Source organism: Sorex araneus, chromosome 11, assembly GCF_027595985.1.
Source record: "Sorex araneus isolate mSorAra2 chromosome 11, mSorAra2.pri, whole genome shotgun sequence".
In the NCBI taxonomy this organism is placed as follows: domain Eukaryota; kingdom Metazoa; phylum Chordata; class Mammalia; order Eulipotyphla; family Soricidae; genus Sorex; species Sorex araneus.
Window position 1 is genome coordinate 33938835 of NC_073312.1, and position 26007 is coordinate 33964841.

At 38.0% G+C, this 26007-nt stretch overlaps 1 protein-coding gene across 3 annotated transcripts in view; it reads right to left on the reverse strand.

Annotated features, from left to right (window-relative positions):
* EXOC6 (exocyst complex component 6) overlaps positions 1 to 26007 on the reverse strand; it is a 168754-nt gene that overhangs the window by 69856 nt on the left and 72891 nt on the right. For all 3 annotated transcript variants that reach the window (XM_004607362.2, XM_055119231.1, XM_055119232.1), the window contains 7 exons: positions 24617 to 24688; positions 21571 to 21668; positions 18662 to 18767; positions 17706 to 17815; positions 16375 to 16486; positions 15302 to 15436; positions 4802 to 4981 (listed from right to left, as the gene is read on the reverse strand). In XM_004607362.2, the coding sequence (XP_004607419.1) occupies positions 4802 to 4981; positions 15302 to 15436; positions 16375 to 16486; positions 17706 to 17815; positions 18662 to 18767; positions 21571 to 21668; positions 24617 to 24688 (813 nt within the window). The remainder of the gene's footprint in view (positions 1 to 4801; positions 4982 to 15301; positions 15437 to 16374; positions 16487 to 17705; positions 17816 to 18661; positions 18768 to 21570; positions 21669 to 24616; positions 24689 to 26007) is intronic.

Genomic DNA, 26007 nt, shown 5'->3' on the forward strand with positions numbered 1-26007 from the left:
CCTGAGCAGCACCTACAGGCTGAGCATTAAGTCATCGGCCTGGGGTTGAATACTGCTGGAGCTCCTAAGCACTGCTAACCAAAACCAAACAAATCAAAAACAAACAGAAAGTTTTTATAATTTTGCATGATACACAAGTATGTATGTATACCTATGAAAGTGACCCAGAAGGCACCATTGTAAACAAGAACACCTGTCTAGTCTTCTAGACAAATATTTGTCTGTGCAAAAGTCTTGGTTGTCATTTTGCCCCGTTGCCAAAGAGCTCCTTACCAGCCTGTTGCCTGTCACCCAAATGATCAGTTGACAGTGGCAACGGAATGGGACCCTTGCAGTTGCACAGATCCAAAGTTGGTTGACAGACTGAAAAGCTTATTTTAATTATTTCCATGTGTAGCTCCATGACCTCTTACTGATGGGTTGGTCAAATTTTGTAGTTCTCTTCTAATCTACTAGGTCTCTATTAAAATGTATTGTTTTCATCCCCAAACCTTTAATACTACCACCTTTTCCAAGTACACCAGATTAACAACAATTCAAAACACTGTTTTTCCACAACCTTTGATACCTGCAACTTATAAGATAAAGTTATAAACTACTTATAAAAGACATTAACTTAATAAATACCTAAAAGGATTGAAGTTAGAAAATTCAAGTATGTTTCTTTTCTTTCTTTGCATATGAGGAAACATGGCAAGAATATTGTTTACATTCATGCTTACAGTATATGAGTTAACTGCCCTTCCTCCACCACCAGAGTTTAATTCTAGTTTAGATCACGTGCTTATTCTAGCTTAATGTTTGTGGTCCTGATGTACATCACTTCCACACTGCACAACCTCCAAAGTGTTCAAGACCAACTACCAATGTCTCCCTGTCATTTCCAGTCTAGCTCACAAAATCATATTTATCTATTTATTTGGATTTTGATGGCACAATCGGCAGTGCTCAGTTTACTCCTGGCTCTGTGCTCAGGGATCACTCATGGCAATGCTTGGGGGCCCTTATGTAGTGCCAGGGATTGAACCGGGATCAGTAGCATGCAAGGCAAACACATACCCCTGTACTATTAATTGGCCCAAAATATGAATTTTTAGCAAGTATCTCTTCCCAGAAATGATTTTAATTATAATAAAAAATAAAGACAAATTCTTCACAGATAGAAAACTTACTTGATATATGATTCTGGAGATGCTTATGATAAACCATTACATATATTTGTATATATGTATATATATGATACAAGTGAAGTGATAGCATAATATATATATATGCTATCACTTCACTTGTATCACTTGTCATCCCATTGATCTTCGATTTGCTCGAGTGGAAGCCAGTAACGTCTCCATTCGTCCCTGTTGCATGCTAGTGTAGCCCAATGGTATCTGCTCGCTCCAGGAACACAAAGAGCCTCAAACTGTTCATTCAGAAAAAGAAGTCTGACCATCTTGTAGGTGGTCTTTTGACATCCCGTGTAATCCAGTCAGTAACAGTTCTAGTCCAGTGGTCGTCTCTAAATCGAATTACATGTCTGGCCCATCTGATTTTCAACACCTTGGCAAACAAAACAGCGGCCCTGATTCTCTTTTTTTCTTTTTAAATTTTTATTAGAGAATCACTGTGATGTACAGTTACAAACTTATGAACTTTTGTGTTTGCATTTCACTCATACAGTGATAGTTTACCCATCCCTCCACCAGTGCCCATTCACCTCCACCAATGATCTCAGTATCCCTCTCACCACCCCCACCTCATCCCCTCCCCATCCCACCGTGCTCTGCAGCAGGTGCCCCTGATTCTTGATCATCAACGGAGGTCGGAACTCCGGATTCCTTCTCTCACTTGAGTGAAATGTGATAGTCCAAGCAGAGGTCTTTCGATTCCTCGTTGGGATATCCAAATAGTGTTCTTGTCCTATTTTCTTAAGACCCAGGTCTCTGAGGCATATGTTAGTGCTAATATGCTAAAATGACTTAAATTGGTGAAGATGGCATATAAAACCATCTCATAGTTATTAAAATGTATTTTATCCTCTAAGAAAGGATTTAACAAGCCAAAGTAAAAAACAAATTGCTGGGTGTCAACTTAAATATATATCAAAAGTCCTGCTGAAGTTCTGCTCTAAAAATACAGTGCTAATTCCTTTAAGATCTTAAGAATTAAACTAAATTAAATAAGTCAAAATAGCCTTAAATGTTATTTTAATTTTTTAATTATCTAATGTACTTTTCAAGCTTCTGAAATAAATTTTATTTTTGCATTTTTGCTTTTGTTTTTGGGGCACATCCAGCGGTGCTGAGGGCTTACACTTCGCTCTGAATTAAGGGAAGAGTCCTGGTGGGGGTCAAGAGCCCTTGAGAGGTGCCAGAGATCAAATCTGGCTCAGCTGTGTGCAAGGCAAGAACTCTAACACTACTATCTGTCTAATCCCTGCAATAAACTATAATGAAGCACTTTTTCTTTCTAGAAAATATTCAGACACATAGATTTAACCTTATAGTAGGTCAGTGAAAATCAAAGTCTATTAATGAAAGTTGAACATCCAGCATAGCCAACACTGAAGGTGCTGTTGCCTACTGGCCTCCTACCCAAGCACATGATTAGTAAAGAAAAAAACACAAGCAGCCATGGAGGATGGAAACTCAACTCACCAGGATAATCAATCTACTTAACCCCGGTATGCAGGGGGTTAGCAGCTGTGTTCAGCAATTCATTCTTCTGGAAGACTGTTCTATAGCTTATAATCTGTAAATCCCACTACATTAAAATCCCAATGATCTTGTTCACAATCATATAGTTATCCCACCAACCACAGGTTTTGTTGTGGTGGTGGTTCTGGGATCACACTCAGGAACATATACATTCTAAGGCAAGTGTTCTACTACTGAGCTACATCGCAGGTTCCATGGCTATTTTTTTATTCATCAATATTTCCATAATATTTTAATGAATAGCAGGGTTTTTCTGGTTTGGGAGCCATGACTGGCAGTGCTCAAAGGTGACTAACAGCTAGGTGTTCTAGTGTCACTCCCTGCAGTCCTTGGGGGACTATGCAGTGCCAGGGCTCAAACCCACCAAAACAAGCACTCCAAATCCATTGAACTATCTCTCTAGACACAAAAGGTATTTTTTGATATATATGAAATTTATAGTTAAGATAAAATTTAGTGAAAATTTAATAACCTAGTCAACTAAGGTGGTCAACATTTAACATAAGAAGACTAAGTAAGTCACAGGATTAGTGATGCTTTCACCACAATTCACACTATATAATTTCTGAGCTATAGTCAATAAATTATATCAATGTTATTTACTGCATCACTATCACCATCATCCCATTGATCCTCGATTTGCTTGAGCGGGCCCAGTAATGTCTCCATTCGTCCTACCCCTGAAATTTTAGCAGTCTCTCTATATTCGTCCTTCCCAACGGTGCTGCATTAGAGGCTCTTTCAGGGTTAGGAGAATGAGACCCAACATTGTTATTGTATTTGGCATATAAATACACCACAGGGAGCTTGCCAGACTCTTCTGTGCAGGCAGGAAAACTCTCGGTAGCTTGCCAGGTTCTCTGAGAGGGAGAACTAGGCTATAAGATGTTGCGTCCAGGAGCCTGGTTTTATAGTCTCTGGATACTGGCCATTGATGGGATTACACGGTGCCCCAGGCAGTTTCTGGGTGTGACCGCCTAGCTACTGGAAAATGGGGGATCTGGGCGGAAGAGGCCCAGTCCAGATCCAAGCAGGCTTGGAGATCTCAGCCCCAGGTCCTGCACACCTGGGTTCCTCTGCCAGTTCCTTCATGCGTGAGGCTTTTCCGAACATGTGCAGAGCGGCCTTGAGCATGGCTGTGGCTGGGTTCTGGCGGTCTTAGGCTGCCGGGGCTCTGCTCAGGGCGGGGAGGGAAACTCAACACACCCCCTCTGAGGGGCCCCGGTGAAGACACCCAGGCAAACTGATAAACAATGGGACAACAGTGCTATACTTAGATAGAAATTTTCCATGTATCTAAGTAATGACACTAAAAATATATTACTGCGGGGGCCGGAGCAATAGCACAGCAGGGAGAGCATTTGCCTTGCACGCGGCCAACCCAGGTTCGATTCCCAGCATCCCATATTCCCAGCATCCCGAGCACCGCCAAGAGTAACTCCTGAGTGTATGAGCCAGGAGTAACCCCTGTGCATTGCTGGGTATGATCCAAAATAAATAAATAAAAAATAATAAAACATATTACTGGAAGTTCAAGAGACAGTATACAGGGAAGGTGCTTATCTTACATGTAGCTGGTGTGGGTTCAATCTCCAGGACCTAGATGGTTCCCAAGCAGAACTGGGAGTGATACCTAAGCACAGAGTCAGAAATAACCCCTGAGCAGCACTACTTATGGTCCTCAAAGCAAAAACTAAGCTAAACCTAAAAGCTAATGTTGTGCACAGAGACCTTGAAGATTATCTAAACCCATCACTTTACCCACAAGGGAAGAAAGTATTCAGAATCAGATGGCAGACTAAATAAATGAGTTTGCTTCCCATCCACACTCAAAGATCTTGAACACAGGCTTAGTATGCAGAATCCCGGGGTCAATCTCTGGCACTATTACTCCCAAGTTTTTTATAGAGTGACTCCTGAGCTTCAAGCATTGCCAGGACTAACCCCAAAGCAAAACTAAACAAAAATGAACAACAGAAAAGACAATAATCAAATTAGAAAATTGGTTAAATAAGTAAAACAAACTAAAATTCTAAAATAAGCATTATAAAGCAAAATTTAGAAAACATTTTGTAATCTTTTATACTTACAGGCAAATGAGTAAACACCTGAAAGATGCTTCTCAAAAAATTAATAAGATCCATTAAATAACCACTAGCTCTTCCATCTGGCTCAGACATTGTCCAATCATAATCAGCAAGCTGAACAAATTCATCTATTTTTTGGTTAAGTTTAGTATATATTTCTCCTTCGGCTGCATGCCGGGCATCCTGAATAGGGTGATAAAATAATAAAGAAATAAGAAACAGAAACATAATAAAGCAAGTTTTCTTAAAATTCTTTGTTTTTTCCCCTTTATTCAAGAACCAAGAAAATTTATTTTATATTGGTTTGTCTGCAAGTTAAAAAAAAAAACCCAACTTTATCATCCCTGTCTTCGTGATTTTTTTTTAGTAGGATAACTTAACTTAAGTGATCAATTCAGAACTGTTCTCACAAATCTAAACAGACCCTTGGGAGAATCAAGTGTCGAAAACCATCCCTCCCTTGACTCATGAAGGAAAATAAACTGGATCATAATAGCAATAATGAAATCATTGCTTCATTAAATTGAATTGGGGGGGAGGGAGAGACAGAGACAGAGAAGAGAGGCAGAGACAGAGAGACAAAGAAAGAGACAGAGAAAGAGACAGAAAGAGCACTAACTTTTTAGAAGAGAAAAGAAATAAGGACACACAAGATAAGGCTCTGAGGAAATCAAAAGAAAACTAACAGAATTCTCAAAATCATTTTTTCACAACTCTGTTTAAAACTTCCATTTAATCAAGAAAAAAAAGCCCACTTCTTAAGAAAGCCAGCTTTGTGGTGCTGTAATATACACTATTTCTACTCTCCTTCTTCTACTTGAAAATCAGCATCAAGCTCCTCCAAAGACACACACACACACACACACACACACACACTCCTGAAGAATAAAGATTATATGGACTTGTTCAATAAGGCAAAAGCCTTTTCCCCAAACATATGTTGAAAACAAGAAAAGCCAATTATTTAACACCTAGATTCCTGAGATGTGTGCATATTGGGACACATAATGAGCCAACCAAAAAGATTACAAGGAAAGGAGGTGGATGGGTGGAATAGTATAGTGGTTAGAGAGCATGCCTAGCAAGTGCCTAACCCAGATTCCATTCCCAGCACCACATGGTCCCCTCCCTCAAGCATCATAAGGTACAGGCCCTAGAGGCTGCCAGCACTACTGGGGTGGTTGACTGTATCCCAAGCACCAGAGGACCCAAGCAACATCACACCCTTGCACAACTGATTTCCATATTGGCTGAGAATCACTGACAGGGGCTGCCCAACCCCTTAAGAACTACTTGGGAGAAAACCCCCTGGGAAAGAAAAAGAAAAAAGATGAAATGAGACGTCCACAGATGACTTTAGAGAGTTCTGACATATTCCTGGGAATCTAGACGGTTAAGCACTGTAGGGTTCAGGAAAGATCTGAGAAAGGTCTAGGATCTTATCCATGGCTGGCCTCTACAAACAAGAAGACAAGGCTAATACAACGGGGATGTTCCTGGCTTTGTGCTCAGGGGTCACTCCTGGCAGTGTTCAGATTGAACCAGGATTCATAGTACAAGACAAAGGCTTTAACCCCTATATCTCTGACCTAAATAAAGAAAAAGTCTAGGACTTTTTTATTTACTTATTTATTTACTTTTTTTTTGTTGTTGTTGTTACTATAAAACCAAGCTCCCAGAAGTGAATGCAGCCATGTGACATCTTATAGCCTAATTCTCCCTCTTGGAGAATCTGGCAAGCTACTGAGAGTTTCCTGCCTGTATAGGAGAGCCTGGCAAGCTCCTGTGGTGTATTCATATGCCAAATACAGTAACAATGATGGGTCTCATTTCCCTGACCCTGAAAGAGCCTCCAATGTGGCACCATTGGGAAGGATGAGTAAAGACAGGCTGCTAAAATCTCAGGGATAGGATGAATGGAGACGTTACTGAGACGGCTCGAGAAAATCAATGATCAATGGGATGATGATGGTGATGATGATGATGATGGTGATGATGATGATGATGATGATGATGATGTTACTGTTTTTGGCATATCGAATACGCCACAGGTAGTTTGCCAGGCTCTGTCATGCAGGTGGGATACTCTCGGTAGCTTGCTGGGCTCTCTGAGAGGGAGGAAGGAATTGAACCTGAGCTGGCTGCATGCAAGGCAAACACCCTATTCTCTGTGCTATCGCTCCTTTGTCATAATTTATTTTGTCGGCTTTATAGTAACAACAAGTCTCACAATGGAGATGTTACTGGTGCCCACTTGAGCAAATCGATGAACAATGGAACGACAGTGCTACAGTGCAGTGCTACTTATTTTTTGAGTGGGTTAAGCCTCACCCAGCTGTGCTCAAGGCTCACTACACAGGAATCACTCCTGGAGAGACTAGGGGGATCATATATGGTGATGAGCTCAAGCAAATGCTCATTCACTATACTAATTCTCTGGCCTGTTTCAGACTTTTAAAGGAAATCTGCTCAATTTCAAGTTGGCCACTAAGCTAACCATTCAGAGACTTTAATGTTTACATGACAAAGAATTCAGAGGTGTTAAACAAACCCACCAAATCACCTCACCACCAGGCAAAAGCAACAATTTTGAGGAGATCTGAGTCTGGAACATCACACAGTATGATTTAAAATGTCCAATTATTTTGTTTTGGGGTCACACCAGTAGTGCGCAGTGCTTCCTCATGACTTTGCACTTCTGGCAGGGGTCAGGGGACCATATATAGTCTTGGAGATCAAACCCTGGTCAGTCACATGCAATTTAAAAAATTTTTTAACAAATCACCCAAATAATTAAATATGACTCCTACAGAGAGGGGGAAAAAAGTCACCAACAGAAACTGTCCCTGAGGAAGCCCAGATGTTGAACTTAAAAGACAAAGACCTTAAATAAACTATTTAAATATGTTCACATTCCTAAAGGAAACCAGGCCTAAACAAAACAGAGACTGTGACCAAAAAATACAAATTAGTATACCAAAAAAAAAAAAAAAGACCAAATGAATTCTACACTTGAAAACCATAATAATTGAAAGAAATTATTATTTAGGGGTCAATAGCAAATTCAACAGACAGAAAAATATATTTAATCAACGTTATAAAGCAACTAAATGTAATAGACATCTATAAAACTCTCTACAATCAGCAGACAATGTATTATTCTCAAGTGAATATGAGTATTATCCAGAATAGAGAATATGTTGGACCATAAAATAAGAGTAAAGACCTACATTCATAAGACTGCTGTCCCACCACAGTGGAAAATGTCTGTGCTATGGTGTGGGAAGTTTGAGTCAAAGCTTTTTTTCATATGCAAGTGCTCTATCTCTGAGCTCTATCTCTGCTAAAACAAAAATAATTTTAATGCCCACTTAAAATTTAATGGCCACACCCAGCGGTGCTAGGGTTACTCATGGCTCAACATTCAGGAGTAAGGGATGCCAGGGATCAAAGCTGGGTTGGCCCTATGCAAGGAAACCCCCTACTACTGTACTATTGCTCCAGTCCCACTATTTATGATCCTAGTTTAAATGCTACTTTATTGGATATCATTGGTTTGTCCTTTCTCCCTTGCCACAGAATTTGGGTTTATTTGGTAATAATCTCTAAACAATTCTAGACTACATTGGTATGTCCTGCTCCCCTTGCCACTGGGAGCTTAGATATATCAGTCCTGCCCATCAAAGTGCTCCCAAGTCACTCCCATTCCTTTGTTTATCTGTAACCACTTCTACCAGTTTATCTGCTCTTCCTCTAATCAAACTCTGTTGATTTGTAAGGTCAGACCTTGCTAGGACAGTGAACTTGTATTGTAAGTTAATATTGTCTTTCTCCTCTCTTATGTCTTTTGAATAGTTTACTTTAAAACAATATCCTTTTTGTATGGACAAAGAAAGACATTTATTAATATGCTTTGGTAACATGGGATTTAATTGGCTTCAAATATTATTCATTCCTGGGCATCTGCTTTCTCGACTTAAGCCTCAGCTGCCCTTACTTCCTAGCACCCCCAAAAGCAGGGTCCCGACGAGGGACGGGACGGACCCAGGGCAAGCGGTGAGTTATGTGCTACCCTGGCATCGAGATGAGCCTGGCCAAAGCGCCTAATGCTTAACTATATGTTAAGAGATTGGTCATGGACATGTCATGTCATGATTCAAAAGCAACGACGAGACTAGGACCCTGCTAGGGCTAGGAAAGACTAATCTGGCCTGGGCACTGTAGTCTGAGATTGAGGTGACCCCAGCAGAGCAATTCTATAAGTTTAATGCATCTCTTGCTATGCCCATACAAAATGATTTATAATATGAATACTTATATGTTAGTTGGACAAAGAGAGGGGAAACACACCCAGGGGATTCCACTCTTGGGTGGATGTCCTGCTGAAAGAGTATCTGTCCTAGTGAAAGCATCCCCTAAGGGATAGAACTTTACCCCCTATTGATTGTAACCACACCTATGCATAAGCCCCCTTTGATTGTAACCACAACTATGCATAAGCCCCCTATTGACTGTAACCACACCTATGCATAAACCCCAGGGGATGGGGGGGGATTTAAGGTGGCTGTGAGACTGTGAGAGGGGGCTGGGGGTAAGTGCTGTCGAGTTCCAGGACCAGTCCCAGGGCCAGTCTCCAGTGCCAGATCTGGAGAAGCTAGATCGAGATCGAGACCCAGAGGAGAAGGAGAATGAAGTAGGATGGGGGAGGAAGAAGCAGGAGGAGAATCAGAGGAGAATGGAGATGGAGACTGGAATAAACTGCGATTGAGACCAACCATCTTCCTCCGTTCCTTCCTTCGCCTGCCTTGTCATCGCCATCAGCATCCCCGGGGTGGGGGAAGCAGCTGAAGACTACCGAACACGGTGGTGGGAGAGATAGCGCCATTGCCCTGTGCCCAGTGCCCAGCGCGGTGCGGTGAGGCGCCCCTCGCTCCCTTTCTTTTTTGTGTTTTTACACACTACTTCACAATCAAGAATCTATCTCTATTTTATCAGATAAAATTTTATTAAAATAAAGATATCATTTCACATTTTCCTGAATTCTTGAAAACAATGTGGACTTTAATAAAAAAAGATAAGGTGAGGGTAGAGGCCAAACATTTAGAAGTTCTGAAGTTATGGGGAAAAGAAACCAATTTAACTGAGGGTAGAATTATTAAAATGATTAAGAAAAAAACCACCCATTTGTAGTCAAAGTAAGACATTTTAGGGGGCTGGGGGACAGCACAATGGGGTAAGGCACTGGCTGAGTTCAATCTCTGCCACCCCATATGATCCACCAGCACCAGCAGGAGTGATCCCAAAGTGTAGAACCAGATTTGATAACTGCTGCGTGTGGCCCCCAAAATAAATACATACATACATACATACATACATACATAAATAAACAAATAAATAAATAAATAAATACAAAGAGAGAAGTCATTTTATATACTTCCTGAATAAAGCGACTTAAGAAACCACCAACAAGGAGCTAGAGAGATAGTACTGAGGTTAAGATGCTTGCTTTGCACAAAGTCACTTGGGTTCAGTCCCAGCACTGCATGTCATCTCCCAAGCACCACCAGGAGTGATCCCTGAATGCAGGGCCAGAGGATGAGCACTGCCGGATGTGGCCCCCAAACAAAACAACAATAACGTAACACTAGCTGAAAAAAGCTAAGCAAAAAGAAGGGAAAATGAATGTATTACTTTCTGTTGTTGCTACTTTTGTTACATCAAACTTTTTCTGTACATATTCACAGAAATATAATAAATGGTTCTGTAAGCTATTTTCTTTAATTTAGAGACAGCTTAGGAAATTAGCTTAACCTCCTGGGAAGTTCTAAAGTTCAAATCAAAATACTCTTGATCCTTAAAACCCCACTAGAACATATCCACTAACTCCTAAATTAATTTTAAAAGATTCAGTTCATCAATAAAGCAATGCAATGTTCCTTTACTTCTTAAAGAAACAATGCCCCCTGGAGGTAGAAACGTCTCTAGCATGATATGAAAACTCATAAATGTGTAAGAATCAAATGATATCAAAAAGAAATGATTCTCAACAGCAGGCATACAACAGAACCACACAAGGAATTTTATTAAACATGCATGTACACAAACTATCTTATACCTCCTAGATCATGGTGAATAATAACGATATACTACTGCCTAACATCATTTTTTTCCCCTAGTCCCTGCCAGAAGCACAAGAAGAATTTTATTCAGTCTTCACTGTGAAAATCTGGTATGGCCTCAGCAAGTACAACACAAAGGCGTGGCGCTCCCCTAAGAGGACATCCCTCTGGAGTTCTAACTTCCAGGGTCGTCCACTGAGTCTCCAGCAATTTGCTAGTTACAGTTTAGGTTTTCCTAATTCAATAGTAGATTCCTGCTTCAATAAGCCGTAATTATCTGCCTAGGTCTGTCTCTCCATTTTGGGGGGGCAGAGATCTCACTATGAGAGAATCTTATGATCTCCTTTTCTGACAGTTAAAGAAGGATGGTCAATATTTTTCAGTCTTAGCTTTATACTGATGAGGAAAGAGTGACAAGTTCTTGGCTCTTTATACAGTCAGACTGGAAACAAGAAGTCTATGCTCACTTTTCAACAATCAGTTCATCTAATATCTGTAATAAATGGCAATGATAATTAAATTTCAGTAATTGTTATTGGTATAAACAATAGTAAAATCTGAAGTATATTTCTGCCAGGAACTCAACAGTTTACGAGCACTGCTGGGGGCAAAGGAAAAGAGCTCTTGAAAGTATCAGACTAGCAAAAATTCATGGCAAAGTTCAAGAGTCCTAATACTGAAGAAAAAAGACAGACATTTCTCAATACACAGAGTTTTTGTTTGTTTGTTTATAGGACCACACCTGGCAGTGCTCGGGGCTTACCCCTGGCTGTGTCCAGGGATCACTTCTGGAGGGGCTAGGGACCACATTGTATGCTGGGGACGGAAGCCAGGTTAGAAGCATGTGAAGCAAGCACCCTGCCCCTCAGTATACAGATTTAAAAGATAATAGTCTTCCCATTTCTTCCCCTTTATTCTAATGTAAATCTTTTTAGTTAGAAGTGTTGAGTGAGGTAAGACAGAAGAAGACAAAAAACAGGATGCTCACACTTATCTGTGGTATACAGAATACTGGATGAGGAAATGTATTATAGTAAAAGGGGGAATGTCTAGATCACCCTTGACCCCAGTGTTTAGAGAGAAGGACAGAGAAGGAAAAAGAATCAAGGTGGGAGAAGAGAATGAGAAGTAATGGGTTAAAAGGCATCAGAGCTTCAATTATGCCGTTGATATGAGTGAGGGGTATACCAATATATCCAAAACACAAACTCAGCAACAGTGAAAACATGAGAGCTAAGCTGCAGACACTGAAACTGTAATGTGCCTGTCAAGCTGACAGGTGGGGATGGGGCAGGGCTTGGGGTGAACACTGGAGGAGGGAAGCTGAGGTGGTGAGATTGGCGTTGAAATACCATATGCATAAAATAACTATTAATAACTTTGTAAATCACAGCTATTTAAAAAAAAAAGGTAAGTTAGTCTTATTAGGTTCAAATAGCTCTCTGAATGTAGGCTCAGGTTAATTTGCAATAGGTAAGAACTCAAGGATAGAAATCACTTGTGGTACCTCTTGTATTGTTCAAGGATTTAGAAAAACAAAAGACTAATAAAGTTGTCTATGTAGTATATAAAGTAAACATGCAACATAAAATCAAACACTTTGTATGTACTTCTGAGCATTTTTTTCTTTGAGAGAAGCAAATGGAAGTGTGGATAAAGGGATCATATAAGTGCTTATTTCTGTAACTGTTAAGAAACTAATAAAATGTTTTTTAAGGTTATGAGACTAAAAATAATTAGGAAAACAGGGTAAGTAATTCATATTCAAGTCTATAATCAAGACTATATTTTAATCATCTCTGTTAAAACAAGACTGCCTATTCACTATGAATGAAAATTCCCCCAATCTTACCCAATAATTCACTTCAATATGGATTTAACAATTTTCCCTGTTATTTCCTCTGAGCAGAGTTTAATATAAGTTCCTTTTTAAATGATCTAAGGAATTTGAAATGAATATTTTGTCTTCATGTTGAGTTGAAACACACCTTAATATAAAAAGGGTTCTCTGAGTCTGAGTTCAGTGTTAAAATACACACACACGGATAATCTGCTATTTGTACAGATAAAACTTAATTTTCTTATTTCCAAGAAAACCAAGCAAAGGATTTATTATGGCAGGTATGGTTTTAACTACATATCTACAGCTAGAAGCACCACTACTGAGATCGACTAGATAACTATAATTTCTAAACATTTTCTACGAAGAGACACGTTGTGAGAGGTGTGGCTCCAATATTCCTAGTCTAAGCTTATCATGTTCCAGTATCTTTGATCTAATCGCTAATAAGAAAACTTGCTTGATGATCCCATGATAAGGCAACTCATTTTAATCAGAATATCCGGTAAGCATAGTAAAGTTAATGTCCACAGTTAAATACATTTATAACTCTTAATTTTACTCTAAAAGTAAGTCATTTCTTGTCACGGTATGAGTAATACATGGACATAAGGACAGAAAACAGTAAAGAAAAAGAAAAGAGCTTGGAGCTGAAGAGACAGCACAGTGGGCACGATGCTTTCCTTGCCGGTTCAAGCCCAGACAACCCATATATGGTTCCCTGAATCCCACTTGGAGTGATCCCTGAACACAGAGCCAGGAATAAGCCCTAAGCATCGTCAGAAGTGTTTCAAAAAAAGGAGAGGATGAAGAATTATTGTGTGAAATCTAATACAAGAGTGAAGAATCAATTTCATTGGATAAATGTCCAAAAACTAATAAAGTTTCCTCTCACATGATGGTACTTATCACACCATACTGTCAAGTCACTCTTTTACTGTTCTTCCTACAAGCATCCTAAAGCCAGGGATATAGTTTTGTATTCTCTGTGCCCAACTAAGTGCTTAGGGCACAGGTACACAAAATAAGTAATTCCTTAGTAATTACATCTCTATATAATTGTATTAAGTCAGTAACATAGCACTACCCAAATCTTATAGATAAAAAACTGGAAATAATTTTAATCAGAATATAAATTTCGTATTCAATATAGCAGTTTCAGGTATTCAACTGAATGAAAAAAAAGAGAATCTTTAATATGCCCTAAATCACATGGCCCTTAATTATTTTATTGTACTGTATGAATAAATGAATACCTGTTTTTCCTAGCTTCTCTTTAAATTTGAACAACTATTTTTATTTATCCATTGACTCAGATAACATATAAATAATATGTGTTTTATATATCGAGATGACTATATGAGTTCAAGAACCACAAGAAGAATGCAAGATTTAGGGATCAGGGAGATAATTTTAGGAGTCAAGAACTGTTTGTGATGTCACAATTTCTAAGTCTGGTTAACCGCCAACATTAAATTAGTTATTTCTTAATAAATGCATACCGCATTTTAATTGATTAATTTACAGGGGGTGTGGACCACACTTGTCAGTACACAGTGATTACTGAGAGTAGGCTTCAATAATATGTAATAAGGCATTATTTATTTTTCCTTGAATCAGAGCCAAAAAGAATATAAAGAAAATCCTACATTCATCTAAATTTGGAAGGGAGCCACACCCAGCAGTGCTGAAGGCTCACTCCTGGCTCTATGCACAGGGATCACTCCTGGTGGGGCTTGTGGGGAGGAGGGAAGTAATATCCAGTAATCTAACCCAGTTGGCTGCGTGCAAGATGAGCATCTTATCCACTGAACATTCTTTCTAGCCCCTACCTAATTTTAAATTTCTAAACATACACACATAGGTACAAACTGCATGGTGCAATATATAGCTATGTGATATTATATAGCTATATTATATAGTCATAAAAATAAAAAAATATTTTTCCATTTTTAAATTTTGTTTATTCGGGTTGTTTTTTTGTTTGTTTTGTGGGTTGTTTTTTTTTTTTATGGTGTTTTGGGTCATAGCTGGCAATACTCAGGATTATTCCTGACTCTACACTCAGGAATCATTCCTGGCAGTGCTTGGTTGAACCATATGGGAGGCAGGGGGTTAAACTCCAGTCAGCTGCATGCATTACAAACAGCCTACCTGCTGTACTATCACTCCAGCCCTATTTATTTAGTCCTTAGGCCACACCTGGTGGTGCTCAGGGCCTACTCCCAGGATCAGCTCTTGGGAGTCAATCCTGGCAGTGCTCTGAAGGTCATGGAGATTGAACTTGGGTCTACTGCATTTGCAAAGCATGAACTCAGCCCATTTAGCCATCTCTCCAGTCCCGTTTTTCCATTTGTAATAAAAAAAAAAAAACTATAATGCAAAAAGGAGCTGACACTTATCTAATCACTATTGATGACTATTTATTTACAATTCTCCATTGATAAGAATATAATGGAATTGGCAAATAGTGAAGCTACTTTTTATTTTTTAAAAAGTGCTTTAGTGAATTGAAATTAAAAATTTGGTCAGATTTTCACCTACCTTGAAAGTAGAAAGTCCATAAAGTCTTGTGGTATGAACAGTTTCCTGAGAAATATTTGTAATATTAGTTATAAAGTCCTCAAGGTATTTACAAGCTTGTTCCAGGTGTGTGGTGTTTATGATGATTTGCACTAGCTAAAAAATACAAAATAGATCCAGTAAAATGTAGGTTACATATACACAAAGCCATTTGTTTTTTAAAATAGGATTATCACTTCCAGCAATGCTACCATTTCTGCCTAATTATAGCATTATAGGATACACTGCCTATCTGATTTCAAAAGCCTGTTGCAAATACTGCTTATGAATGCTATCATTAAAAAAAAAGAACCAAGAGTCTAACTGATAATTAATTTAAAACAACTTTTCAAAATACATTTTCAAACAATACACTGACCAAGTTTTTAAAGAAGTATTTTCATTTCTTATGTAAAATCTAGCGATCTTAAGTCTGCGTATATGTTCTAACATCTTCAGTTACTTATTATTACCCATGTAAACCCCTTCCCCTCACCTGCTTGGATTTACATTGATACTTTTATTATATTTTAACTTTTTTTTTTTGGTCACAACAAGCTGTGCCCAGGCTTTACTCCTGGTTCTATACACGAGGGTCACCTCTGGTGGACCACATGCAATGTCAGTGATCAAACCTGGCCACATGCAAGGTTAGTGCTTTATTCACTGTACTACTCTCCAGCCCAATACTTGTATTTTAAAATAATTTTTGTTAATAAAATTAAAATAAATACATAGCTTTAAAGGATGATGTACAGGAAGAACTTAATTTTTGTTTTCTTTTGTTTTGGTTATCTTCAATTTTGGGGCCAAATCTGGAGGTTCTCAATGCTTACTCCTTGCTCTCTACTCAAGGAACTCTCCTGGTGGGGCTCAGGGGACCACTTGGAACACCAGGTATCAAACCCAGATTTGCCATGTGCAAAAGCAAGCACCTTACCCACTACACTATCCCTCATGCCTAACAACTTTTATAATACTTTTACAAAATAAAATATTAAAATAATATATTTAATGCAACAAAACACTTAGCTGTAAGCGTCTTTCTGACCTACCTCTGTCAAACCTATATGAGGTTTTCTAATAAGGTTCAGTAAACAGCTGTTCAAAGTTCTGGTCAGCAGCAGATTTGTTGATTTTCTGAGCATATCGTCTATTTCTGTTGAGCTAAAACACAAAGTTTGATGTTATGAAAATTTTCACAAGGGTATAGTTATCTTACTAAATAATTTATTTTAATCTACTAAAATAATGTGCTTTGCCTTATTCCTTTTATTGTTAAAGTATGTTCCCCACATTAAATCACAAACTTCAATTCAATTTCATTTCACAAAAGGGGCATCTTCAACACAGAATGTTCATTTATGTCATGATTTACATATATACAGTTAAGCATTACAATAAAACTTGGTGTGGAAATCATTTTGACAAAACTCTTTTGTTTTTGTTCTGGGGCTGTACTGCTTAGGAGACATTCCCATTGTGCTTGGGGGATCTTGCAGTGCTGAGGATGAAACCAGGGGCTCGATAAGAAAATGTTCTTATTGTTTTTAGGAACACATAGTGAAGTATTTATGCCGTTACTTCTGGGATTTGCTTTAAAATACTTTCACTATCACTATCACTATCATCCCGTTGATTGTTGATTTGCTCAAGCGGGCCCAGTAACGTCTCTATTCATCCTAGCCCTGAGATTTTAGCAGCCTCTCTTTACTCATCCTTCCCAACGGTGCTACATTAGAGGCTCTTTCAGGGTCAGGAGAATGAGACCCATCATTGTTACTGTATTTGGCATATGAATACACCACAGGGAGCTTGGCAGGTCTCCAGTGCAGGCAGGAAGCTCTCCATAGCTTGCCAGGTTCTCCAAGAGAGATTAAAATACTTTAACCAAAAAAAAAAAAAAGAATGACAAAATGTTTATTGTTAAATCTAGATGTTGAGGACACAGGAGCAATAGCACAGCGGGTAGGGTGTTGGCCTTGCATGCAGCCGACCTGGGTTCAATTCCTCCACCCCTCCAGAGAGCCCGGCAAGCTACCGAGAGTATCTTGCCTGCACGGCAGAGCCTGGCAAGCTACCTGTGGCGTATTGGATATGCCAAAAACAGTAACAAGTCTCACAATGGAGATGTTACTAGTGCCCACTCGAGCAAATTGATGAGCAACGGGATGACAGTGACAGTGACAGTGACAGTGACTTTAACTGATGACAAATTTACATAGTAAAAGTATACCATCAGAATTACAGATACATAGCCCTAAGGTGTCATTAAAAATATGTAACAGACTTTCTAGTGAGATCACAATCTATTAAGGAGTCATGAAACAAAAATAAATCAGTAATATAGATACAACAAAGATGCATTTCTTATTAGTAAACTTACCTCCGATGTAATGACTCTGAAAACTTAAGGCTGGCATAAATGAACTCTTTAACTTGACTATAAATATGAGGCACTGACTGAGACATGGGGAATTTCTTTGGGAAAGGTTGCTGTAAAAAAAAATGATACTGTTTTTGAAAATTTAGAAAAAGATGTTCTACCCACCTGAAAATGTAAAAACTAAACTTATTTACTTGAGTAAACAGTACCTGTGTCAGAAGGTTAACTGCTATAGATCTATGTAACAGTTATGTTTCTACAAGGTATACTTATTTTTAATATTTAAAGGACACCAAAATATGTCTGAATAAAATAATGTTACTTTACCAAATAAATTTTTAAAAAGACCTGATGATATTATACCTCCTAGCTCACTTTCATTTTAAGTTGTTATAATACTTAACCAATACTGAGAGGTATTTAAGATATGAGAATTAGTTTTAATTATATTAATAAAAGAATATGAATATTATTTTAGCCAGAGTTCCCGCTAAATTGGTAATACTGTGAAATAACAGATTTTTCACATAGGTTCAATTGTACTCCTTTCTCATACTTCACACTGAAAATATCACATCACATTAAATCCCTCTTCATTTCACCATAGTAATAATATCAACATGAGCTTTACATTTACAAAACATCATTCATTTTCTCAAATAGCAAAAAAAGGCCACATCAAAAGAAGCCTCTCCAGGCAGGGGAGCGAGGGGGAGCTGGAGACACTAGTGATGGGAAAAGTACACTGGTGAAGGCACAGGTGTTGGAACATTATTTGACTGAAATCCAATCATGAACAACTTTGTAACTGTGAATCTCACTGTGATTCAATAAATAAGTTAAAATTAAAAAATAAATAAGCCTCTCACATATGTTAGGTAATATACTGTCTGCAGCAATTAATATTATGAAGTTATTTTTTTAAAGATTATTGAATTAAAATTATTGAATTATACCTTTTCAAGATCTGGATCCTGAAAGGGAAATTTACTGATGACTATTTTATATTCTTCTTCATTAACAACAGGAATAGGGCTATAATTATCTTCTTCAAAAATGTCCCTGTTATGTATAGAAGATTTGAAAATTTAATATTAGAAATTACATCAACAAAGTGACATAGGATCATATCTAAAACAAAACACTACAATTGTTACAAAAACAATAAAGATCCAAATAGATCTTTAAAGATACAAAAGTCAATTAAAGACACAAAAGTCATTAAGAGTACAAAAGTCATTAAAGATACAAAAGTCAATTAAAGACACAAAAGTCATTAACAATACAAAAGTCATTAAAGATACAAAAGTCAATGAAAGATCCAAATAGAAAAATACAGATTTAAAGTGCAGAATTCTAAAATTCAACACCAAACAACCTTCATTCTTCAAAACTCATGTGCTATTTTTTCTTTCCATTTGCTTGTTTTATTTATTAATTTTTTGGGGTTTTGTTTGGTTTTATTGTTGTTTGGTTTGGGTTAGTTTTTGTTTGTTTTTGAGTCACACTGTACTTATGGTTTACTCCCAGCTCTGTGCTCAAGGATCATGCCAGGTGATGCTCAGGGGACCATATGTAATGTCTCAGATCAAACCCAGATCCAAGGCATGCAAGGCAAATGGTCAACATGCTGTACTCTCTCTCCAGGCCTCCACTTGCCTGTTTTACATTGTCTTAGCACTTTGGCTTTAGTATTGTAGCCTAGAACAATCTGAAGATGATAAAATATGAAAAATCTACAATCAAAAACAAAGCTATGAAATGACCATTCCAATTTAATTCTTTTATTTATTTATCTATTTATTTATTTATTTATTTATTTTGATTTTGGGACACCCAGTGGTGCTCTGGGGTTATTCCTGGCTCTGTGCTCAGAATTACTCTTGGCATGCTCAGGAGTCCCAATGAGGTGCTAGGTATTGAACCCGGGTTGGTCACATGCAAGACAAACACCCTCCCCACTGTACTATCGCTTTGGCGCCCCATTTATAGTTCTTGGGTTAATTCTCAAGTTGCAGGTTTAGGGTCTTCTTTCTTTCCAACTGAATCAAAAGCTCCTTGAAGATAAAAACATGTCTTCTATAGGCTTAGTCTCTTAATAATCTTGTCTTATGAACTAGCTGTGCAACCGTCCTTCCCATGGAGACACGTGCTGGGAAGGAAAAACTACAGATACAAACAGACTGTGTCTCAGACCATTACTCACTATGTGTATTCAACAACTAACATTCTTGTTACTATAGCCTAATCTAGTCCAACCGAAAAATGTTTTCTGTCGAATCATAATATTTATTAAGTACTTACTTATGTTCCAGTTCTGGGCTGATGAAAACTTCCTACTTTATGAAGATAATAACAAGATCACTGGGGGCTGAGAGAGATAGTGCAGTGGGCAAGGTATATTTGCCTTGCCCTAGGCTGACCTGGGTTTGATCCCTAGCATCACATATGCTCCTCCCAAGTTGTTCCTAGTTTTAAAAACTGATGAGGTTATATTCCAAGTTGACGTTAGATTATTTAGTATAAGTTCTGGTTTATTCTCATCAAACATTATTGATATTTTTCTCTATTATATTTTGGGTGACCTAGATATAAGATCTTAAGACAGACTTTTTTTCACCAAAAAAAAAAAGATAATCAGGGAAGGAGGGAGAGAGAAAAGTTTTTAGAATTTAAAACGGAAGAAACTGGGGCTAGAGGGTACAGCAGGTAGGAAGTTTGCCTTGCAAGTGCCAACCCAGGTTCAGTTCCTGGCATCCCATATGGTCCGCTGAGCACTGCCAGGAGTAATTCCTTTGTGCAGAGCCAGGAGTAACTCCTGAGCATTGCTGGGAATGGACCCAAAATCAAAATAAAATAAAAAGGAAGGAACACAATTCTCTTTTCAATGTAGTATCAAAATACAGATATTAAAATACTTTAGTCCAAGCTCTACTGGCAAGTTGTTAAAGCAAAACTAATTTTTCTAGTTACTTTAGAATTTTTAATCTGGTAACATTATTATATAAATAACATTCATTCTTCCAAAAAATGTAAGTTGCAAATTTGCTTCTAATACTATATATCTTTGAACACGTGTCTTTAATTTAGAATTTTTAAGTATCTATTTGCTAAAAATAGTAAGAAAAAATCAACCATCAAAATAAAAATAAAAGTAGTACAATTAAAGATTAATTAGAGATAACACAGTCATTATGAAAAAGAGTGACAATTCATCAAAAGGTAAATAGATATTTACGAAATATTTACTAAATATCCAGCAATTACACTTCTGGGTATAGTACCCCCCAAAAAACTGCAAACAACAACTCAGACAGATATTTATAGACCAATGTTCAGAGCAGCATTATTTATATGAAAACAACCCAAATGTTTCCAGATACTCGGGGGGAGGGGGAAATGAATGGGAAATAAATTTTGGCAAACACAACAGTGGATAAGCCTTAAATAAAGAAATTCTGGTACATGCTATAGCACAGTAAAACTCTAAAGACAGTATGCTGAATGAAATAATACTGACACACACAAAAAACTATTATATATTCCCACTTAGATGATGTTTCTAGAGTGCTCAATTAGTAGACAAAGTGTAACAGTGAATACTAATGGGTAAGAAATGAATGGGGAGTTGTTTTTTCAGACTGGAATGATAAGTCGGGAAAAGCAAATATTGTCAATTGCAACAATGTGAATCTACTTAATGCCACTGAACTGGTACATTTTTAAAAGGCTAAAATGATAATGTTATGTGTACATTTTCTCAAATTAAAAAATGTTAAGTATTTTTTATTAAGCAAGAAAAACTGATTATTTTACCATTTTACAAAATTTTTCATTACATTAGGGTACCACAATTTAAACTGACCTGAAAACTCCGGCCCATTTCTTAAGTAAAGTTTCATTATATTGATCTCTTATTTCAAATAAAAGGTCAAAAAGTCGGTTTACTGGAAAGCCATAACCCTAAAACACAAAAATAGAAGTAGACAAGTAAATATAATCATTTTTCAAAATTCCAGGAACAGGGAATCATTTGGAAGTGATTACTTAGTCACAGTGATGGTATTAAAAACAAATACCAGGCAATAGCAAGTAGGATGCTTGTCTTGCATGCAGCTGACCCAAGTTTGATCCCTGGCATCCAATATGGTCCCCAAGCACCATCAGGACTAATTCCTGAGTGCAGAGCCAGGTATAATGCTGGGTGTAACCAAAATAAAAACCCCAAACAAGCAAAAATAAAAATAAAAAAGGTCCTGTTGCCCTTCTACATTAACATAAGATTTTTATTGGGCTGAAATAATTTTTCCATTCTTCTTATCTTTAATTTAGAATTTAGGATTACACTGTTAGCCTTAAAAAGGCATTATATGTCAAAAAGGAAGGGAACGTTTGACTAGTTATCTAAATAGCTGTGTGTGAAAAAATGGTCCCTTAAATAGAACAGTACATGGAAAAGGAATAGATTCCAACTGAGATACATAAACTTCCTTCAATTTAAGATAGACTTTGTCATTTAGGGGAAATTAACAGCTTACCATCAAACATTCACACCCCAAACAGTTCCTTTCCAACTCCAAACTCACTGAAATCTTATTCATAGCAGGACCAAATATTTTCCTCTCAGAGCTGTTTCTTCCACAGCATTTCATCTTTGATCTTGATCCCAGCCCTCTGGTAGGAAGTGTAGATTAGATTAACTACTCAACCACTGACTCTAGCTTTCACTGGTCTTCTGTCTTGGTTAAATTGCTAACCATCTTTCAACCAAGAACAACAAAAGGAAACAATAGATCCCTTTTGCAATGGCCTCTGCCTATGGCCCCTCCCCTCACAGATAAGCCAAGTCTGACTCACATCTAGCGGACTCCATTACTGAAGCTGACCGTGTAACACTATTTCCACATGTAAAACTACGCAGTCTCCAGACCTGGGAATGGCTCCAGTGGTGGAGTACATGCCAGCAGCACACGGCTCTCCTCCAGCAGAGCCAGAATGACACTGGTGGCACTTTGAGCACACCTTCAAGTGACTGTGGTGACCCTTGAGCATCCCTAAAGCACTGTCTGGGAGCAACCCTAGTCCTCTAAACACTTGTATACTGTCCTCACAACTCTGGAAAGAAACAATTTAATTTAAAACTCTGACTCTACTTCTTTTTCTAAGTTTTTGGGCCATATCCGGAGGTATTCTTGCTCTGTGCTCAAGGATCAGTCCTGGTGACCATCTGGAATACCAGGAATCAAACTGACAAGGCAAGCAGCCTACCTGCTGTGCTATTTCTCCAGCTCCCTTTCTTTTATTCATTTATCATGATGTTTAAAAATTTATTTTAGGTACTGGGTTTAAAATACAGTTAATGATAGTATTTCATGCATAACACAATCCAGAACCGTACCCTTCACCACTGTCCATTTCCCTGCTCCACTACTCCAATGTCCACACCCCACTCCATTCTACTCCCACTTCTCACCTCTGTGGTAAGCTTCACACTAAAGACCAATTCTCAGTTTCTATTGTCTTTGGGTATTTGTTGTAGCCCTGCTTTGTTTTTTTATGTCCTGCTTATGAGAGAGATCATTCTGTGTCTGTCCTCCTTCTAACTTCACTCAGCATGATATTCTCCAGCTCCATCCACATAGCAGAAAATTACCTGATTTCACCTTTTCACAAAGCTAAGTAGTATTCCATTGTGTAGATATACCATGAACTGGAGCAACAGCACGGCAGGTAGGGCGTTTGCCTTGCACGTGGCTGACCCAGGTTCGATTCCTCCATCCCTCTCAGAGAGCCCGGCAAGCTACCGAGAGTATGCCACCCACACAGCAGAGCCAGGCAAGCGACCCGTGGCGTATTCGATATGCCAAAAACAGTAACAACAAGTCTCACAATGGAGACATTACTGGTGCCCACTTGAGCAAATCGGTGAACAACAGGACAACAGTGCTTCAGTGCAATAAAAGTAAAAGTAAAAGATGTACCATAGTTTCTTTATTCAATCATCTGTTCTTGGACACTTGGGCTGCTTCCATATTTTGGCTATTGTAAGTACTTTTGGAATGAACAGAGGGGTACGATGTCTTTCCTGAATAGTTCTTGGGCCTTTGGAGTAGATACCAAGAAGTGGAAATGTTGGGTCATGTGGAAGCTTGACTCCATTTTTCAGATAAGTGTCCATATTGTTTTCCAAAAGGGTCCAGCTCCTCTTTTAAAAAACATTTTCAGCTATACCCAGAAATACTCAGTGCTAAGGGATTACTCCTGGCTCCGCATTTAGGAATCACTGCTTGTGTGCTCAAAGGCACTATCAGATGCCACGGGTCAAACCCGGGTTGGCTGCATGCAAAGCAAGCACCCTACCAGGTACTGGCGCTCCGCCTGGTCCCTAATTCTTATGTCCATCATTTTATGTATCACCTAGTTCAGGAATAGGGAATCTAGTACAGTCAGATGCTCAGACAGACTTTAGTAACATCATTGTAAGATAGAATAATTATCATAAATTGACCCTTACTGAAGTTTTGAAAACTTCATTTGCCTTTGTATTGTAATGAAAAATATGAAGTAAATCTGTGCTGCAAAAGGGCAGACTACAGTGGAGTGTGTGAAACTGAAGATACTGGTGGAAAGAAGGTCACACTGGTGGTGGGATTGATGCTAAAACATTTAATTCCTGAAACAACAGTATTATGGTTTACAACTCGGTAAAGCATAGTGTTATAATTTTTTAATTATTTTTTGAGAAAAAGGAAAAAAGAAGGTGTGGCTTAAAAATTCCTGGAGAATGGGAATACTGGCACATAAAGTAAAAATCTAGTACTACTTACTGATTACCATTCATCCACAATAAAATACATTAATGTGGTCTATATTTTGTATATCACCTAGTGTTCAAATAGATTATCACCCACCTGCAAAGTATCTGCAAATATGACAATGAGATTCTTCAGTTCCAGAACCAGATCAGGATCAGTGCAGTAAGACTGGGAGAGTAGGGGATGGATGGATATGAAGAGTGAAACACAAACAAATAAAAAATCCAAAGTTACTTAATTAAAAAATAAGAAATAATATCTGTAAAGTTTTCTTGTAATTTTCCAGACTTATGATGAACTTTAAATCTCGGCTAATTAGACCTACAATTGGTCTTTCTCAATTAAGTGAAATGTTGGTCAAAATAGTGAGGCTAATATTTCTAAGTTTTTAGATTTTAAGGAACTAGTTATTTAAAAACGTAAAACATGACATATATAGACCATACAATTTTACTTTCAATTAATTATTCTCTTATAGAAGGTATATAACTGACAATTCAAATACTTTTTTAATGATCCGTCAAAGGAAAAAAATTAATTTCAATGTGATTGTGAATGTCACTATATCCTTATAAGAGCATTTGATAAGATTCTGAATATGAATCTGAACTTAATATATTATGACTTAATATTTGTTACCACTGAAATTATAGAAAACACAATCTGAATATAAACTATAAAACAAATTAATAAATATTAGACAAAGTTTTCAGTCACTAGACAGCTAAACAAGAATTTATGTTTCTGATAAATAAGAATGTGATATATTTATAATTCAAATCTCTCTATTTTTTAAAATTTGAGTGGAGGGGGCAGTGTTTGGGCAATACCCAGCAATGCTCAGGGCTTACTCCTGGCTCAGGGGTCACTCATAGTGGTGCTCTGGGACCCTATGCAGTACTGGGGATCAAACTCAGGGGAGTATGTTCATGTTAAGCACCTTATCTGCTGTACTATCTCTCTGGTATTATAAAACCTAAATATCTTATAAGCTAATAACACCTTAATACTTTTTTTTTTTTTTTTTGCTTTTTGGGTCACACCTGGCAATGCTCAAGGGTTACTCCTGGCTCTGCACTTAGGAATTACTCCTGGCAGTGCTCAGGGGACCATATGGGATGCTGGAAATCGAACCTGGGTCGGCCACGTGCAAGGCAAATGCACTACCTGCTTGTACTATCGCTCCAGCCCCTCAAAAACTATTCTTGAATAGTTTTATATTCTTTAATATAAAATTATAAATAACTGATTACAAAATTTTAAGTACGTCATATTAAGATAAATACCAAAACCATACCCCATGGTGATTCACTAATAAAAAATTTTTTTCAATTGTCCTTTTTTCCCCTTACTTTTTGGGTCACATCCAGCAATGCTCAGGGGCTACTCCTGCCTCTGCACTGAGGAATTATTCCTGGAATTGCTCAGGGGACCATATGGGATGCCAGGGATCAAACCCGGGTTGGCCACGTGCAAGGCAAACACTC